This window comes from Lycorma delicatula, chromosome 3 (genome assembly GCF_047948215.1).
Source record: "Lycorma delicatula isolate Av1 chromosome 3, ASM4794821v1, whole genome shotgun sequence".
NCBI lineage: Eukaryota > Metazoa > Arthropoda > Insecta > Hemiptera > Fulgoridae > Lycorma > Lycorma delicatula.
This window is the reverse complement of record NC_134457.1, coordinates 45,900,737-45,922,323: the sequence shown is the minus strand read 5'-3', so window position 1 is coordinate 45,922,323 and position 21,587 is coordinate 45,900,737. Positions and strand designations below refer to the sequence as shown.

Sequence of the window (21,587 nt, the reverse complement as noted above, 5' to 3'; positions counted from 1 at the left end):
AGTTACTACTTATAAAAGCAAGCACTGTCAAAAAAAAAGTTGGGTGGCGTTGCCTTCTGGGAGCAGAAGCTCCATCAAGTTATCAGACAGAATAGAAAGTTCAATACAGAAATTTGTGATGGACTTTTTCACATTTAGGTGCATGGTTTTAAATATAGCCATTCTTTTAATCAAATAATTCCTGAGAAGGAACTTTGGGAACCCTGTGTAGTGAAATAATAAAAAAATGTAATTCCAACTTAAGGAATAAAACGCTGTCTCGATTTCAACAAAAACTTCCAAAAAAATACTCATGGTTCATTTTTGCCACTTAAAAAAAAATATACAATAATATAGTTTTCAATGTCGACCGCCTGGCTGAATTGATCTCAACTTTGAATGATACCCATATCAACATGTTCTTTAAGTCTTGCCTAAATTATTTACTCAAGCAGCTTGCCAAGTCCTGCAATAACTGTTAAGCTCACTTGGATCCCTTGTCATCTTTTATAACCATCTTAATTAGAACAGTCACCCAGCAATCTGAGAAGTAGCCCGGTCAAAGTACCTCTGGAATGGTCTCCCAATGGTTGCAATCAATGATAACCTACCTCAATGCAAGTACAATTTTCAGAGTTACCAGAACCATACTCGATGTCCTCATTAATGCCACCATGGAGATTTTATTTCATTGGAATTGGATCTAATCCCTTCTCTTTTACATAAAGAGATATGGTTGATCACTGGAGCTAAACTCATCTAGATAAACAGAGTTTCAAGGAGCACTTTCTTATTGTCCTACCATCATCTTTTATTGAATGCTGGAGGACTAATTTTAGTTTAGGTCAGTATAACAACTGAAGCATTTGCCATGGACTTTCTTCTGCAACTTTGCAAAGATCACATAATATGGAACCTCATTGATTTGAATATATTAAATAAAATTAGGAGTATTCATACTATAAGTATGTATTTAGTATCCTCTTTTCAAAAACACTTTTTATACCTTTTTAAATTTTAACCAATTTTTTGTTTTTCAGTATAAAAAGGTAACATATACTGAGTGTAATTATTTTTTTTTTCATTCTGTACACAGTATCACTTACATAATATAACAAATCAATAGCTTTTTTTCTAATGAAATCTACAACCCTTCAGGAATTATAGCAGTTACAGAACCTAAAATAAACAAATAAATATATTACCCATATGCTTTTACACATCAGTAGAGTAAAATTATCCACACCAACACCTCATCAAAGTCTTTGTGTTTGGTGTAATTAATTATACTATTTTCTTCCTTTTTTGTTTCTTGTAAAAAATGTTTATCAATTATCTAATAAAGTCTTTTATACTGTTCTAAAGTTGTTTCTTCCAGCAATATTTGTGGAGTGTATTAAATATTATAATACAGGATAATTATAATCTAACTAACTATTAGCATATCTTTTTATTTTAAATTAATTACATGTCTTGTTTTTTAAAATAGCCCACTAACGTAGGAATTTAATTTATTCATTAGGGGATCTGTATAGTAAAATGTCACTGCAACTCACTGTGCTTTTGCTTATTTGTTTATGCTTGTAATAACTTTATTTGTACAGTTTATATAATTTTTTGTTGATGTTATGGAGATTTCAGGTAAAATTCAGATAACCTCAAACATTGGTTCATCTCTTATTAGATGTTCTTCCTTTATTTTTGCATGCTTCATACCTTAAAGCTGATAAAACTTTGAAACAATTTTATTATTATTATTAATAGCTATTAGTATTAGTTTTTTTCTTTTTTTTATAACTTTATAATGAAAAATTTTCAATTAATAACACTGTTTACTTTAATTGCTGAAAATAATATTTATATTTTTAAACTTACAATATTAAAGCCCACTCTCTATCTCTCTCTTTCTCTCGCTGTGTGCAAGTGCATGTCAGTGTGCGTGTGCGCAAGTGTATATCATTTTATTTAGCCATATATATCTATATATATATATATATATATATATATATATATGCACAAACGTTTTTTTAGCAAAGAGTAATTTGTAATCAAGATAAATGTAATAGTCCTATTAAACTAACACACAAAAAAAAAATTTTAATGTTTCTCTAAGTGTGTTACCCTTATTTGAATTGCTTTTTTGCGTACATTACAGATCTGTAAATACAATTTTTCTATCAACCTTAGTTTTATATAAATTATGCTTCAAAAAAATTAAGGGAAAATATAGTTAAATTTAACTCATCTTGTGATATAAGATGTGGCATATTGGAAGACAATTCAAAATCAAAATCATGTTGTCTTCTTCAATACTGCCTGATTCTTCATCGCTGCTTTCGAAACATATATTCACAGGTGGCTCAGGAACTGGAATAATTTCACTGTGAGGTACAGACCTGATTGCAGATTGCAATGAAGGATATTTTACAGTTTGTTTAAATTTTTTAGAAATTTCAGACCCACTTGTTAAGCAATAGGAACAATCAGTTACATGATCCTTTGGTTCACGCCAAACCATAGGTATATCAAATGGTAAAGCCTTCCATGTACCTTTCAGCCATCCTCTTAAATATACAGAACAATTAGTGCATACTATATGAGGAGCCCACGTTTTATCCTGATCACCAATTTTACACTGAAAGTACAAATGATATGCTTTTTTAATTAAAGTTGTAATGTGTTTTCTCTTTGATTTTACTGTAAACTCACCACATACATAATAAAAGGCATCCACACCATTTAAACAATTTTGTGAGGCATTATGACACTGTACTGTTAACAAACTTAAGACAGCAATAAGACTGAACAAAATTAATTCATTCCTAAATCCAGTGCTTAATACAAACAACACAGCTGTGTTTTCAGTTACATTTTTTGACCTGTACAAAGACGATTAATCTTGTCCATGAAGGCTCACTTCAGTATTAGATATGATGTCATAATATGTGACTATGATATGATTTAATTTTTTATCTAGTATTGTTTATTTATAGCTTACAAATTATGTTAACAAAGTTAAACAATATAAAATGAGCTAACAAAAACAATATAGGAGCTTAAAATGCTAACTGTACATTGAAAAATGAAAAAATCCTTTAATTAAAATTTTACAAATTTTCATAAATGGCTGGTGATAGAAAGATTCTGACTTCTTCTCTTTCCAGCATCAAAAAACAGAGTAAAATCGTGTATCGCATATTAGGAAACAAAAATTATGTTTATCAACGTTATTAAGATTTAAGTACATCAATCTCTTTTGCCCTGCATTTCTCACCAAATTAATTATTTGAAATATCTATATATACAGTATGAGGATCAGGTCTGTATACCCTGTTGTATGGGTTTGTAGCTGAATATTCCACACAGAATTGTGGAGATGGATGAAGGTTTCCTTAGGGATGCTAGAGCCTTTTGTCCATGGTCATTCTTCAGTTTCTCTGAAAAAATATGGAAAATAATTTTTTTTACAATCTGTGATTGATGTGGTGGCACAAAATTGTTAGTCGGTAATCTGCTAGTGTTACCCTGGAATTGTGAGAATGTGTTTGTCTTATTTCATCCCTTATGGGATCCTTTCCCATAACATTTTCTCACTGTCCTCCCTTTTACTCTTTCTTGGTCTCTTCTTCCCTGGGTATTCTGTTGATTTTGAATAGGTGTCCAATTAGAACCACGTTATGGATGTAGAGAACTGCATCCATGTAATTTTTTATTTGGTAGTAATGTTATACTGACACTGCCATGTTGATGACATTATATTCCCATATAAAGCAAGGTGGAGAAAGTAAATCATTAAAAACATTATCAACTTAACATCTTAACAGAATATAAACAGAGAGTTTATCATAACACATATGTACCGTGATTTCAGACACACAGGAAATCAAAATGGGCAGGATGTGGAAACATTGAGTACCAGAACAGGCTGCATGGTGTAATCCTTGAAATGAGAAAGAAGATAATATTGCACAAGTCATGCCATATATTCCTTGCAACCACCAATAAACCCAAATCTACATGTTGAGTAGCCACCAACAGTCCACAATATATTCATGCCATTCTGCATAGCGGTGATAAAATAAACAATCAGTATAATATCAAGTCTATCATTATTACTACTGTAATTGTTAATGTCAGACATAGTTAGTTTTTTATAAGTGGAAGGACGAAGCATCATTGAGATCCATCAATAACTATGTTGTGTTCATTTAACAAGCCAAAGTCAAGTAGGCACTATCAAATTTAAAAATGGTGGCTACAAGTTTTGGAATTTGCAAAGGAATTTTCCAGACAAAATTCCTATTATAGACCTTCAGACCAAAATAATGTTTGACATTTATTGTTAAGTGCTCTTGAAGAATGGTGTTCTTCTTTGTTGCAGTGCATGACCCCACTTCACCAGATTGGACAAAAACTTTGTACAAGCAGTTTCAGTATAAGATTTTTTACTATTCCTTTTTCAGCCTAGATTTGGCTGATGATCAGTACTGATCAGTAATGATAGACGTATCATCTTTACTGATGTAAAGATGATACGCCTATCATCTTTACATTGATATAAAGTCTGGTGGTTATCCAACATTTTGAAACAAATTAGAATTTCTAGGCTGAGGTTAATTTAGTTTGTGGCCTACCCAATTAACTTTTCTTTGTATTGTCTTAATCATTCTTCTACTCTATATTTATCAAGACCTAATCATTATTATTCAGTTAAAAAATTAAAACAGAAAAGAAGTTTACTTCATCTTCTAGGTCAGTTAATTAAATGAATAATGAAAAATTATTGATAATTTTTTACTGCTATTATTATTATATAATTTTATATTAAATAAATTTTATTATTTGTTTAAATCATATATTATCTTCAAAATTTAATTGTTCATTTATAGTATTATTTTTTTTAATATTCTGCTGGTCATGCCTACATAAAATTTGTTACAAGTATCACTAACATAATTCACGTTATATACATCTGATTTATTGTAAATATTTTTATAATCTATCTCTGTAAATATTTTTCTATCTCTTCACATAGTCCATTCTTCCTTGAGCTTTTGTGATTCTCTCCTTATTTTATTGTTTAATCTCTTGTACATTTTTCTTCCTTCATTCTTATTAACACTTTTAAATTTACTTCTTTTATCTATTTTGTCTAGAATTTCATCTATTATCCATTCTATCCTTTCATTTTACCTTTACCTTCTCTTAATTCTTCATCAAGGCTTTCTTTTATGCACTGTTTTACAGAAGTTCTGACTTCCTGTTTAATTGTGGTCGCCACATTTTTCATCTTTTAATTTATCAGTATTCCACTTTGTGTTTATGTTTCATTTCTATTTTAGTGTTTTAGTTTAGTTTGTATGTCTGCAATCAGCAGATTATGATCTGTATTTGCATCAGCTCCAGGTAAGATTTTACAATTCTTGACACTATTTCTGAATTTCCGATTTAGTAAAATAAAGTCAATTTGGTATCTTTTTAGATCTCGTAACTTTTTTTATGATTTTTAAACTATGCATTATTTTTCCTCATCCTATTCTCCTCATAAAATTTGATCAATCTCTCTTCTTTTTCACTTCTTGCTCCTAGTCAGTATTTTCCAACCACATTTCCCCTATTCCCTTCTCCCACTATGACTGGTATTCCAGTCTCCCATCATAATTGTTATAACTTGCCCTTTACCTAATTCATCATACATTTGATTTATTTGGTCATATACTTTCATGTCATTCATGTCTTTCATTTGGTCATCAACTTTTGATGTCGATAAGTAAATCTGGATCATAACTGTGCCCACTATCTTCCCTTTAAGTCTTTTAGGCATTACTCTATCACTGATTATTTTGACTTTAGACGTATTGTTCTGTATTCTTCTTCATGACAATTCCCACATCATTTCTCCTTTTCTCTCCTATATATATCATTTTACATTCACCTAAAGTGAATTCACCTTCTTCTTTCCATCTTACTTCACGTAAACTGAATATGTTTTTATTGTTTTGTTCCATTTTTTCTTTGTTTTCCAGTTTCCCAGCAACATTCATCATTCTTACATTCAGTTTAACCATACCTTTTGTTGATTATTCTTGATCATGTTTTTACAAACTCCTGAGACAGTTTCCACTCAGAGATTCGATTGTGCAGATATTTTAAGTCTGGACAAAAAATTTTCTCTCAGATCTACACATCTTGGTTTTGCAATATCTGCAATTAGGGATACTCATTCTGGATCTTTAACGGAGAGGTTTCCCATTACCTTCTCCATTCTGTGCCATTAACCATATGATTCATCTACTTTTTGGGGTGATTTCTCACACTAAGGACAAGAGATTGTCCTAGACTTCTACATGCTCTTCTGCCCTTTTAAGAGGCTCTTGGCACTTATTAGAGGGGGTTCACTCAGTCATCAGGTTCATACTGGTGATCACTCAGTTGTCAGGATCTTTTCTGTGGTAACAGGGTGCACCGTGTAACAGTCCTTGGTTACAACTTGTGAAGGTGAGGTTGACATTTGTATTGGAGAGGCTGTAAGATATGAATCCAATACCTTACACCAGTAATCACCTAACACTCCAATCTTTATATGTAATCCTATTTACGTAAACAATAAAATCCTTTTCTCTAAAATTTTATTTAAGCTACCAAAGGGAAGTCAGTATCAAAATACTTCTCATACATTATAAAATTCATCATAAAAAATTACTTATAAACTTTAATAAATATATTTTCTTTCTTACCGAGATGTAACATAAAATACAGAACAAAAACAAATTAAAGATTTATGCATTGAAGGATTTTCATAATGCTAACTCACATCAACAAATATTCATACAAAATTGTCAAGAATCCTTTTCAAGAAAGACAGTTTTGTTGGTTTTAAAAACTGCAGACAAATTACTCAAGATCCCGAGGCATAATTACAAAGTTCAAAGTAAACCCAGGAGTATTTAAATTAGATTGCCTAAATAGTAAACTGGGCAAATCAGATGCGATTTATGGAAAGATAATAATGAACACATTATTATCTGTGTTACAAGTAACACCAAAATCAGTCTTTCCAAATCACCTGATGGAAATTGAACACATGTAAAACTTTTCTACCACAACATGCAAATTGTACACAAAGTTCGTAGAAGTAATGATCACAGTGAACAATATGAAATATAAAAACATACTAACTAATCTGATAAAAACAAGAACAATTAAATCAATCATATTGTTTGATCAATTACTAATTACTAAGCATGTTTATTAAACTTTTAAAGACAGCAGCATTTGAATTTATGGTCTCATAATAGAATAAGGTAAAAGATTTTTAATATTTATTTAGTTTATTTTTATTTTAACCACTTTTTTGTTCAATGTATTAATAATCAATTTTTGTGGTATGTAAGTCTATTCTGATATGCATTATTCTTCCTCAAATTTTACTGGATCCCATTAACTTTTCAGTTAGCTGTCATAGATGGCCTCTGATAATTGTCACCTCTTCTTAATTAGAGTTTTTCCCATGCAGATTAAGAGTACTGTCTAAAACGTTTTAACTGTATTTTTTCTTTTTATTTAGTAACCTTAAGTTGCTTCTTTTCTCAGAGAAAAAAAAGATTTTATTTTCAATGCAGTAAGTTTCAGACCCAAAAATTTATTGTGTTTTTCTCAGGAATAGATACTCAGAGAAGAATGCCTCACCATTACTGAAAGGTGCACTGAGTTGCAACAACATAATGGCCGTTTTCAAAAAAGGCTTTGTTACCAAATAAAAACTCCTCCTTCCAATTTTTTGTTTCTACTGAAACTTTACTATGTGAATTACAAAATTATATATTACCCACTCGTGTGCATATGACCTTACTACCATTAAATGCCTTTTAAAATTTCAGTTTTATATTGAAATTTGTTATTAGGAATAAGGATAATAAACAAGGTAGGTGACACTTAAGGGATTAGATAACATTAGTAACTGTGTATGAGAAAAAAACAAATTAGTGTAATTTAAAAAATTAAAAGAAATTAGTAAATTTTTGACAATACCAAGAACGGCATTCCTTACAAATTAATGATTCCTCAATACTTGGAACAATTTGAAAAGTATATTTTTGGAAAATTAAGAGTAAAAGGTAGGATTGTTACTGACCAAAGCCTTATCTAATAAACTGCTTTCCATAGATCACCTAAGTTAAATAATTGTGGAAATAGTTTCTTGTTGGCCAGAAAACTAGTATGTTTGTCCAACTTTAGTGGTCAAAACATGAGAAAGAAAAGTGGGTACAGATTAGTGGACATAAGAAGGAGGCTTTTAAAATAATACAGAAGAATGAAAGGTTGAACAGAAATAATTTACATACTACATGAACTACTAAAAGAAATACTGATAATTTTTTTTACAGTAATTGTTATAGACATGATTGGTGAAAGGAGTGATAGTGTCACATAGTTAAGTCTGATAGTTAAATCTTGGCAACTTTTATAGTTTGTACAGGATCTGTGTCAATGAAACATCTTTTTGAGTGGCAAACACTTTATGATAATGATTTTGGTGTTAACTATAATAATTTTAATGAACAAATTGATTAATTTCATTTATTTTTTAAAAATAATAATGATATTCATTGAAAACATTAATGTAGTTATGTTAATTAACATTTTACAGATACCAGATCAAGGGCTGACAAATCGGATTGATCAAGGTACTGAAAAATCATTGTGTGAAACAAAAGTAAGTGTCAAAATTACAATTTTATTATGAGGTTTTCACCTCTTGTTATAGAAGTTGTACTACTTTTATTTTATGTAGTGAATACTATAGCCTTTCAGAAAGTTCTCGGCTGACATAGTGATAGTGCAAGTATAACCAAATTATATTCGTTGTATATTATTATACAATATACAACATATAATTATACAATTGTTATATTACTCTGTATATTTGTCATGTATGATCCTTTAGATAGTGTGCTACAAAGTTTCAGACATATCCATTTAGATGCTTGTATGTGGCAATTGAGTTAAGCAAACAGGTTTTGAGATTTTCTGAAAAATATATAAGATTCAAGTTCAAGCTGTTATGAAATATTTTTTTTTTAAATGTGTAATCCTGATGGACGTACAAAAAAAAGTTAGATTTCACTTAAAGGATCTTTCCCCTTCATTTTTGACTGTATGAAAGTGGGCTGCTGAATTTAAACATGATTGTACATCCATTCAAGATAATGAATGCACAGGACACCCAAAAAAACTGCTACTACTGACAAAATCATCACAAAAATCCACAATGCCAAATTAAATGCTCCCAAACTGAAGGTTTATGAGCTTGTTGACATTGCAAACTTCTTGATAGGGCATTCCCATTACATTTTACAGGATGCTTTGGGTTAGAAAAAGCTTTCTGCTTGACAGGTGCCATATTTGTTAACTTTTCCGCCAAAAACACAATCAACTAAACACTTCTTTAGTTTTTAGACTTATTTAAATGCGATTCTATTGAGTTTCTTAGACATTTTATAATAGTACATAAATAATTCATCATTACACTCCAGAAACTAAACAGTGGATCCGAGTGGATGAAAGTGAACTGAAGAAAATAAAAATGGTTCCATGTGCAGAAAAGTCATGGCTACGGTTTTTTAGAATTCTTGTAGTGTACTGCTTATAGACTACCTGGAAAAGGCAGAAACCATCAACAGGAGTTATTATGCTTCACTGCTGAACCGATTGAAGGGTGTTGTTCAGGCTATCCAAATTTGGTTAAAAAGAAAATTCTCTTTCACCATAATAACATGCCTGCACACACATCTCAGATTGTTGCTGCAAAACTCCATGACCTACTACACTTTGAAGTGCTGCATTAGCTGGATTTGGTTCCTAAAGAGTACTTCCTCTTCCCAAAAATGAAGAAACAACTTGTTAGACAATACCATTTGTGAAAAATCTTGTACTTTCTGTGTCAGGCCAAGAACTCCCCAAATGGCCTTCATATATGTGAATATGTACAAAACAAATATAACATTCTGAGTTAAATTTAATGAACATTAAAGATCATTTAATAAAAATTATCAAAAAACAACTTATAATTTTTCTTAATATCTAAATAATCTGAAACATAATATTATTATTGTAGAAAAAATATTTTTTTTAAAAATAAGTATTAATATCTCTGTATATTAACTAGAAAGGTGTTTGCATTCAAATTCAGTAAAGTAATAAATTTAAACTTACAAACTACCCAGAACAGCTTCACAGGGACATATTACTTAATATGGTTGGTATTACTTTCCTTTAAAATGTATAACTGTAAATATTATAAACTTTATAAACCTTTAATGATTAAAAATTTATAACTGTTAACATTACTCTATAAAATAAATGATCATGTATATAAATTGATCAGTTTTTGTTTTGATTTAATAACTGATAATGATTGAAAATGTATTTTAAATTAAGCAAATGTGGTTTCAAAGTTTTTATTTAATTGATTTAGCGATTGAAGTGTTTTATTTAATATAGATAATAGATCATTCTGAAGCTGTCATTATATAACAAGTCTCATTCTAAATAATGAAAAATCTAAAGTTGTTTTCAGAAATGCCATGTCAAATTAAAATGTATAATAAATTTTGTCACAGTTTTTATAACTGCTTGAATTTGATTCAGAATTGACTTTTCATTTGTATTCACTGATATACAAGCAAGTTTTTTTTTCACCGATGTGTTTTCTACTCATTTTGACTCTGCGTCTATCATATATCTTACACTCTGTAAATGTTTACATTATATTTATTATATGTTTCATACATACTTAACCTTTTTTTTATACTTTACTGTTTATACCTTTTATACTTTAATCTAAAATTAAATTCATAAACCTTGACCCCCCCCCCCCCCCTATTTTCAGCTTTAATACACTGACCTGACCTAACCTTAACTAACGACTTTAAATGCCTAAAAGGTGCTCAAGAATAAAAACGTCCTAGAATTATGTCTAGTGTTCAAAAATATTATAAGAAATGGGGATTTCCATTTACAATAAAGTCCTCCACTATCACATTATAAAAAAAGTGTTAATTTCAAACGCATTAAAATCAAGAACTCACTTAAATATCAAGGGAAATTTCCCATTTAAATTATTTTTTTACCTTGTTTAGTTTATGAGATCCCAGTGGTGTCATGCTTAAAATTAATACCATACATATATTATTTTTTAATTATTTTCTATTTGTAATGTGTCCATTGCAAACTGTTCTATTTGTGAACAATAAGCATCCATATGGCCCAATGAAATGAGGGTGGTATGTATGACATGTACATGATATATAGTCTTATGTACTCAGGCCACCTTTCTCTTGGCTAGTTGAACCCTAACCACTAAAATACATTGATATCCACTGTCTAGTATTCAAATTATAGTATAGTATTCAAATTATATATTTGTAAAAGTTACTTATCTTTACTATGATTTAAACCTCAGAATCTTCAACTTCAAAAATCATCTGTTTAACAATTGATTTGCAATGACAGTTTCATCTCTAGGCCAACCTGGTGGGTTAGATGTATTATTTAATCAAGAAAATAATTTACAAAATTATTAAATTATGAATTTTCATGAAAAAGATATTAATGTTTCCACTTTCTTACAAATGATGCTTAACATATTTGCATTCAAAGAAGGCTTGAAAACATTTAAAAATATTGTTTAATATTCATGAAGCCTGTAGAAGATATCATTAAGTAAGTTCCAACATCAGTAATCTTATAGATTTCTAATCCTCTTATTCCTTACTTATAATGCAGTGTGGATGAGCGAGTGAGGTTGATACTTAAAGAATCATCTACTGGTTCTTATGTGAACTTTATTTCTGGAAGAAAAACAATTTTGTTGTAATATAATTAAACTGATGGTAAGAAATCATTGATCCCAACTGGGTAAAAACCCTGCTTAATTAATATTTTGAGACATTATGGGTAGACTGAACACATGTTTCTTGGAGGGAGCTTTGAGATTCCCTCTTAATAGGTTTGTTTTCCTTGCACTGCAATTTCTCTGAGAGTAAATCATTTTTTCTTACTACCCATCTCTTTATTATTGAGCTTAATGACTGAGGGAAAGTCTCTGTAAGGGACTCTAAAAGTCTATTTTATTATTATTGCACTAATTGAGGAAATAATTTATTTTTATCAACTCAAAAATGATCATATTATGCTTTTAGGAGTCCGTTATATTTCCTAAAATGGCACAAAACAAAGAAGGTAACTGGTTGTTCATTGCCAATGTTGACAATTACATCCAAGGAATAAGAGTTGAAGAATGTTCGTAAGTATATATATTTATTATTTTATGATATATTTTTTTAAACCAGTTTTTTTATAATTTTATCAAACTTCATTCATTTTAAACTTGATATAGATGACATTTCCATTGTTCTTACACAAAAACTTAAGTACAGCTCATGAAACTACATTCCAAGTCTATAATTTCTTTTTAAATATTCTTCCTTATTTATATACAAGACCTGAAACACAATACACACTGGAATGTAATGGGTGAACAAAATGTCGGGCAAAGTGACCTATGCTCCCATCTTGTATTTTATTCCCATACTACTAACTTTCCAAACTTGTTGAACCATACTTTCTCATTTTCTGTCAGTCACCATTCTTATTTTATTAGCCTTTTATCATTACTTTCTTAATATCTTTAATAAAATGGCAAAATAATTGGTAGACATTTATTATTACAATACTAATTTTGGGTTAATTTATCAATTCTCCTAATAAAAGTAGATTAGTTACAAATATTACAGATACTGTTCATATACTGAACAAAAACAGTGTATACAAGAGTGTATACTTCATAACATAAATGAGTACTTTTATTCTGTTCTATTTATTGACTCACTTGATGGCTGTGAATAAAGGCAGTATTTATTATTAATACATCAATAAAATCAGTGATGATACAAGGATAATTATGTTGTGTTATCTGAGTACTCCAATAACCAATGCCGATGCACTGGTCAGGGTTGATTTATCTGAAAGTAATGTTATTCACTATACAGCTCGCCCATATTGTTATAAAAATGTAGATGATCCTTGTATGATTGAATGTCATTCCTCTGTGCTTGGTATACTGATACTCAACAATAGTTTGCTTGATGGAGAAGGTAATGGAAAATCACTTTACTCCTCATTTTTATGTTCTACGCCTGACACTGGATGTCTATGTTTCTAGAATGTCTATATCATTTTTATGTTTATAACTTGGTAATAACACATTTTAAACCATTTTACAGGAAACCAAATGGTACGCCGTGTGATGCAGCAGCTTCTTTCCCCAATGGTTTTATAGCGACATGTAAACAAAAATATATTTATCGTAAACTGGTAGCTCTAAACCAGTCTGGTGGAACTGTATCTGATTCTTTCCGTATGCCATCATGCTGTGCTTGTCTATATCACTTTGAAGGAGTTAATGCAAGATCAGGAGGAGAAGCTGGAACAACATCCAACCTAGAACCTCTACCACTGACAGTAGCAACAGTCATGAAGCCGGTAACATCTGCTGCACTTCCAAGGAGACTGAATAGAAATGTAACTAAAAGTAATGGATAAATGAGAAAATAAAAAATGATTGTTTATCAGTTAATAAATAATTAATGATACTTACATTGTATAATATTTATTTTTGTACCATTGTAAATCAGTCCCCTTTCATTTGTTATTACTTTTTAATTTACTCTTATTATTATTGTCATATTGTAAAAAAATAATTTCAGTAATTAGAAATATTGTTATTATTTTTTTAATTTACTCTCATTATTATTATTGTCATATTGTAGAAAAATAATTTTAATAATTAGTAATATATTTTACTGATATTTTGTAATGCCATAAATCTTTTAAACTCCATTGTGTTTGTAGTAATGTTTAGGTATTATTGATTTTGTGAAATGGATATTTAGAATTTAAGTCTGTCAATCTGTGAAATTTTCTAAAGTAATGATTATAAGACTTTAATAAAATGATTTATCTATTTAATATCCAATGCTTCATCAGTAAATAGAAAATATTGCTTATTTATTCACAGAAAAATAATTATCAGAAACATTTTGGTTCTGTATAAATTAAAATTCCACTTACCAACAATTTATACATTATGGGTTTGTTAGTTATCACATTGGTATGTTTTACTTTCTTTTTAAAGCAATTTAAAACTATACAATAATAAATGAAAATTTAATTAAAAATACAACCCTATGTAAAAAAAACACACACTATTCAATAAATAAATTGTTCTTTCTCACACCATAACTTAACTAATGTATCACTATAACTATTGTAATAAGCATTAAAATATTACTAATGCTATAATTAATAAATAAAACTTGTTTTACACTTAGTGCCAAAAAAAGATAAAAATTAATCACCATTTAAGCAAATTGATTACTTCAATAAAAATATAAAATTTATGTTTTACTATTAAAGAGGGACATCTTTTTTTACATTTAATTCTTTAGTATATTTGAGAATTTTCTTGTAAAGAATTACAGCTAGTTGATATAAAGTGTTTAAATTCTAATTAATTTACAATAAACTAAAATGGATCATAGTTGCAGTTCTAGTTGAACAGTAGTTTGAATTCTTTTCACAGATGCATACATTTTTATGAATATATATGACATTATCAAGAAGATAAAGTGAAGGAACAGGAAAAATGATGAGTTTATCAAATAAAAACCTACTCCAAGATTTTCTGCTTACTTTCATAAAAATAATAAAAATGCTGAAAAATAATAAAAAAAAATAACAAATAAAAAAAATTATAATGTTTTCTTGCAAAATGGTAAGTTTCTGTTACTTATGATGCAATGTATTATAAACACTAATATGATATATTATTTTTTTTTAATTTTCTATTTTTCTTTTTTTAAATATATGAAAAAATCTCTAAATCAGATAAAATTGACTTACACAAAAAGGGATATGATAAATAGTTATTGAAATAAAATCATAAATAGAAAATGGTGAAAAATATGAACATTTGTTTTTTACTGTTATTTTCATTTCAAACTTCTACATTAAAATGTGTAAGTAGAAAAATAACATTTAATCATCTATGATTTTATTTTATGATACTAAGAATTAGAAAATGTGTTATTACTTTACAATTATGCCAATCTCTGTGGCGAAGTGCTTAGCACTTCTGCATTTTATCTGTTGGTTATGGGTTTATTTAGTTAGACACGGCCCTACACACTTTACAAAATCAATACTGTGTTACATGGTAATTTTTCACAGGAGTCCAAATTCATTATCATCTATTAACAATTGTTATTGAATGTCAGCCTGCTGTTGTTCTAGTAAAATTATTAAGTAAATAAATGAAAGATATTAAAATGTGCTATATATATTGGTAGTTCATTCAACAGACACCAACTAGTAATTACAGATACAATGTGCAATTTTTAGTTGCGACTTGTATTTATTATGATTAATGAATCTTAATTGAAATTTTATTTGAGTTTTTATGAATGTTTTATTTCTCACTGAAATATATCATGTATCAATCACTGAGACAGTAATAATAATAATAATAATGTATTCCCATTTCTATAAGCTTAGCATGCATAATAATAATTATAAACCATAATTTAATTTTTTAAATTTAGACAAACACATATACTGTAATCTCATATTTCACTATTTTATTTCTCTATTATAAGGCCTAGAGTTACCAGAAAAAAATAAATACTACACCATCATTGTTTTATGTTTACACGCTAAATTTTTTGTTAAATATAATGCATTATTCATCCAAGTAATGTAAGATATGTAAACTTTCTTTCTTTTTTGTTTAGCCTCCAGAACCACTGTAAGGTATTACTTTAGAAGTTGAATGAAGATTGATATATGAATGTAAATGAAGTGTAGTCTTTTACACTCTCAGGTTGACCATTCCTGAGATGTGTGGGGTTAATTGAAACCCAATCACCAAAGAACAAACACCGGTATCAATAATATAGTACTGAAATCCATATAAAAGTTGCCTTTACAAGGATTTGAACCTTAGAACTCTCAACTTTGAAATCAGCTGATTTGCGAAAATGAGTACACCAGTAGATCAAGCTGAAGATATTTAAACTTATTTTGGTTAATAAAATTATTTAAATAAAAGCCATATGTAATAACAACACAAAAAGTTTATAATAACGAAAGGTAACACAAGAAACCACTTCAGTCATCACTTTCTCTAACAAGCATAATATGGGATACTAGATTTTGGAGAACTGTTGTATCATTTTTAGAAATAAATTGTGATTCATATGAGGTCACCTCTAACTGTTATGATTACCAACCAAACAAATAAAAAACATATAAATCTAGTGAGTCTTTCCTTTTACTTTCTGAGAAAAGCAAATCATTTTATTAAAAAAAAAAAATTATAACAACATTGGTAATGCTTTTAGATACATTTTAACAAGGCAGATAGATAGATGAAAGAATAGGAGAAAAAATGCCAGCCTTTTCAGGAACCTGGGACTAGTTGATCAAGAAATCACTGTATCAACTAGCCAACTACTTTCTGTAAATTGTAAAGAAAATTTAGCTGAAATTTGATCATATAATATCCCAGAGATGATTTGTTAACATGGTAACTTAAATTATATGTTGAAATATGTTTATAAGTGACTAACAAGATCACCATGAAACATATTTATCAACAATTTCTTAACCCAAATTAGATTAACTTCAATTTGTAGTTAAGAGTAAAAATTATTTCAGAATTAATGTAATGTACCGATGTTATATAAATAATTCAACACACTTTAGAGTTAATGGGAGTAAATCTGTTTCAAATTCATTTAATGTTTATATATCATTGCAATATTTGTTCCAGTGATGTCACAAATGCTTTTGAAATTATTTATTATGCAGTTGTAGATAAAAATTGCTGAAGTGTAGCAAGTATGTTCACTCAGTTATGTTGACAAGACTCATTTTATTTGAGCAAGAAAAGACATTTTAAAAATATCTGATAGATCAATTATGTAGTTTCGGAAATATAAAATATGACATCATACGAGAAAAATAATATTAATTTTTTTGTCATCACTGTTACAAACAGTAAGAAAGCTTTAAGGAATTCTTTGACTAAAAAAATATTACTAACACAAGGTATACTTTATACACAATATATAAATATTTTTTTTTTGTTACATTAATAAATTTATAATTTTTTGTACGTAGCTAAATTGTATAAATTTATTCTAATCCAAATAACACTAAATTATTTGTGAAAGATATATAATAAAGAAAGTAATAAAATATATAATTCCATTTACATAAAACTGTAATTTTTAAGCACATTTTACACCAGTCAGTGGTGTCAGTGTAAAGACCAGTAATCAATCATATAATAATATGTATTTATTTATTTGCCAATAACACAGTTAAAAATTTCCTTACAGGATCATACATTTTATTATATAACCAGAGTAATATGTAGAATATTAAGTAATATTATGGCACCATTAGCAGAAGAAATCTTATATGCTGATGGCATTTGTGAAGTTTTCTAAATGATTTTTTATTTTTATTTTTGCTGTTGTAGATTAAAACCTTTCAATGAAGTTTAGTTCAAAAAAAGCTGAAACTTTATATAGGAAGCTCACATTTTTATGCATGTTTATATTTTTGGAATAAAAATCAGTGTTAACAATCAGAGTTACAAAGCTTTAATTTTTTATTATTTTATAAATTATCAAAAGGTTTCTTAACTGTTTTAATTATTTACTTACTTCAAAATCAAAAAAGCTCGAAAAATTAATTTCATTAGAATAATATGCAATAAAAGAAAAAAATTGAAAATATAATAATTTAAAATTACAAGAACTTATAGTTTTCATTATTAATGAAAATATAAAGAAATAGATTTAACACAATTTAATTTATAATACTTTTGGGAGGAAATTGAGGTTGTAATTAGAATATTACACAATCTGACTATCCATATTTTTGTAGCTACATATAATTAAAATGTCTGTAGGAATAATATTAATTAATTTGGCTCTAATATAGCTTAATTGTCTATGGAGTAATGTTATGTTTCTATGATAAAAAAATTAGACTGCATTTTTTTTAAACCTATAGATTTCATTTTGGACAAGCACAAAACTAGAAAAATTCTTTATTATAAATATAAGTTATTATGTAGTTGCCTTTCATAGCCCACCGGCTGGTCTAGTAAATTTGTCATAATAATTTGCCAATAACACAGTTAAAAATTTACTTACAGGATCATACATTTTATTATATAACCAGAGTAATATGTAGAATATTAAGTAATATTATGGCACCATTAGCAGAAGAAATCTTATATGCTGATGGCAATTGTGAAGTTTTCTAAATGATTTTTTATTTTTATTTTCACAAATAAAATCAGCTGATTTTGAAATCGAGAGTTCTAAGGTTCAAATCCTAGTAAAGGCAGTTACTTTTATATGGATTTGAATACTAGATTGTGGATACTAGTGTTCTTTGACAGTTGGGTTTCAATTAACCACACATCAGAAATGATCAACCTGTACAAGACTGACTGTACAAGACTAGACTTCATTTACAATCATACATATCACATTCATTCATGCTCTCTAGTAATTCCTTATGCTAGTTCTGGAGGCTAAACAGAAAAAGAGTTGTCTTATCATAAGATTAGACATCAAAGATTTAAAAATTTGGTATAATATGGGTACTTCAATATTTATTTTTATTATTTGCTTTTGCTGAGTAAACAACTTAATCTGAATGATATTCAAGCATACTATCCTGATTTATGATACCACATTGCAGAATAGATTGAGCCATATAAACATTTTTAGATTATTTATCTTCAGAATTTTACTCAGCTTATAGAGTTTGTACAAAACAAATGTAAACAGGTCTGGTATACACTAAAAGTATATCACAATATACTGTTCAATAGTTATTTTGGCATAGATCAGTAGTTAAATAAGGAAATTATAATTATAGTTGTATTAGTTATTTACACACTCATTACTAATATAAGGTTTACATTTATAAAAATTTGTATGATAAATCATTTTATTTGAATGTTTGTATATAGTATATGTATGTATGTATGGACGGATGTTGGTATACCTTTTATAGAAACTGATGAATGATAAAATAATTTATTGTATATTATGTAAATAGTGTAAATTGAATGTTAGTTTATTTAAACATATATTTAACTGATAATAAATATTGTAATTAGCAAATGAAATGTGTTATTAAAGTATAATTTTTTTGTTATATGTTTATTAGTCATTTTATAATTTAATTGAATATGTTAATTCCATTTTAAGATTTTATTATTACAGTGGCACTATGATTAAAATTACCTTGATTGTACTACCACTTAATTATATACAGTACCATATATATACAGTATTACTTTGTAACATGGAAGGAAAATGTGCTCTCTATTTGATTCATTATTGATGGTAATGATCTATCAATACATTCTTTAAATATTACCACTTAAAAAGAAAAATAAATCACTATACCTACTTCAGCATTTCTTGTCTTGTACCCTAACAGTTTGAACTTCTATTATATGTAAACATATGTAGTCAATTACTCAACTAATACAGCTACGATTGTTTCACATGAAAGGATCACTGGTTTTACTTATATCTAATTACTTTATTGATATTTTTATATATAAATAAAAAAAGTGTCTTGACTGACTCATCAATGCACAACGCAAACCAATTAACCTAGGTAGGTGAATTTTTAGAGGGTAGATTATTTTACAACATATGTACCACTAAGTAAGAATTTTGGAAAATTCTGTTGAAAAGGAAGGAAAATTTTTTTTATGAAAAATCTTTATATCAGAAACCAAAGGGGTTATCAAAATAGGTTCTAAACAATCTTCTAAAAATAAAAATTACATATATCACCACTTTCCAAAAATCCAATTTTGGGTTGATAAAGGGTAGGGGCAAAGTTTTTCATGAAACTACATGAAGCTGAAGGTGTTTCAGTTATAAAAATGTCTATTTAGACTTTTCTTTGAAAAAAGAAAGCATATTTCACTATTTTTCAAAAACCCAATTGGGGGCAGGAGGCAGACTAAAATTTTGTATGAAAATTTTAAATCTCAACTATGTCTAATAAATAATGATTCTACAATATGGATTTATTTGCTCAATGTTTTTCTGTTTGGTAATGTTTTCAGTTTCTATGTAAATTCTACAATGAGATTGAAAATCATAAATCTTTACTAACGTGTACAAAGACAAATTATATTCACTACATTACATGCTATTCCATCTGTTGATGAGTTCAGAAAATTGTACAGTCAACACCAACTAACAGTGGGCTTGTAGTGGCGACGATTGTTATCCAACATAAGTTGCATCATGTTTATGCTACTAAGAGATGACTAATAATGGTGTGCAATGTTTCAGAGAACAATAGTATAGCAGGGATGAGCAGGCTGATCATCCAAGCTTGCCATTACATGGTGGCTCTGTAATATCATGCAATAAAAGATAATTTGTAGTAAAGTTAACTTTTTATATATAATTAAAATTTTGCCTCGTCATTCTCACATCTGATGAGAAAAGTGCTAGTGTAATTTGGGAAGAGTGCTCATCGTTGTTTTCTGTTTGCCTAAAAGAACACATTGTTGCGATTGTTAAATACCAATAATCAACAAAGTCATCAGTGTGCGAACATTACCAGGTTAAAACCAACCTCTAAAAACAATATGACAAGACCAAAACCTGGCCGAAGTAAATTGACCATTTTGCCAACATTCCCATTAAAACTTCAACTTTTAAAATTAAGTAGAATTTTAACTAAGATCTAATGATTCTGAAAAATTATTCTACATGCAAATCCAAAAGCCACATGAGCAAAGCTGCAGGCAACAGCTAGTATATTACATTTATATAAGTCTATTTCTTCCTATTCTTAATGATATATAAATACAATTTGTTAACAAAGTTTAATTATTTAATTAGAAGTAATCAATACAAGAAGTAAAAATAAAAAAACAGTGGAGTGATTAAAATTGGTTTGCATGATCATTTTTACCTAATATTTCAGGAATCAATGAAGCTATAATACAATTGATAGTAAGTACATTACCAGGAGAGAATTTAAAAAAAATCTGAAAATATATCTAAAGATTATTTAAAATAACCTTTCTAGAACTTAAAAAATTTCCTTTGATTTATTGTTTGTTTGATTGGTACCCAATAAAAATTAATTGAGATACATTCTGAAATATCCCTGTTTACTGTGAGACTAATGAGGGGAGTATCTGTACATGTAAATGTACACCTTTCCTGACCAATGGGTAGGATGAAGAGAAAATGCTTTGGAGTTACTGGCTCAATCACCAACAGACTTCTTCTTTCAGGGTGTTTAAAAGGCATTGTGTATGCTACAAATGCTACAAGGACAGTGCAGCAGCAGAGACAGCAAGTTGAAAATGAAGTTAACATAATATTTTAAACTACAGTACAGTTAACATGCTGCTGATAGTTACAACTATCGCTGTAGGTATATTGATGTTAACAGTGGTCATTTTGGACATTTAA

The 21,587-nt window shown here is 28.5% G+C and overlaps 1 protein-coding gene across 5 annotated transcripts in view; it reads left to right on the top strand.

Moving 5' to 3' along the window:
* Positions 1 to 19,284, top strand: part of spz (Spaetzle domain-containing protein) — a 169,649-nt gene extending 150,365 nt beyond the window's left edge. For all 5 annotated transcript variants that reach the window (XM_075359728.1, XM_075359731.1, XM_075359730.1 and 2 more), the window contains 3 exons: positions 8,630 to 8,695; positions 12,183 to 12,286; positions 13,266 to 19,284. In XM_075359728.1, the coding sequence (XP_075215843.1) occupies positions 8,630 to 8,695; positions 12,183 to 12,286; positions 13,266 to 13,584 (489 nt within the window). In that variant the 3' untranslated portion in view covers positions 13,585 to 19,284. The remainder of the gene's footprint in view (positions 1 to 8,629; positions 8,696 to 12,182; positions 12,287 to 13,265) is intronic.
* The last annotated feature ends 2,303 nt before the right edge of the window (positions 19,285 to 21,587 follow it).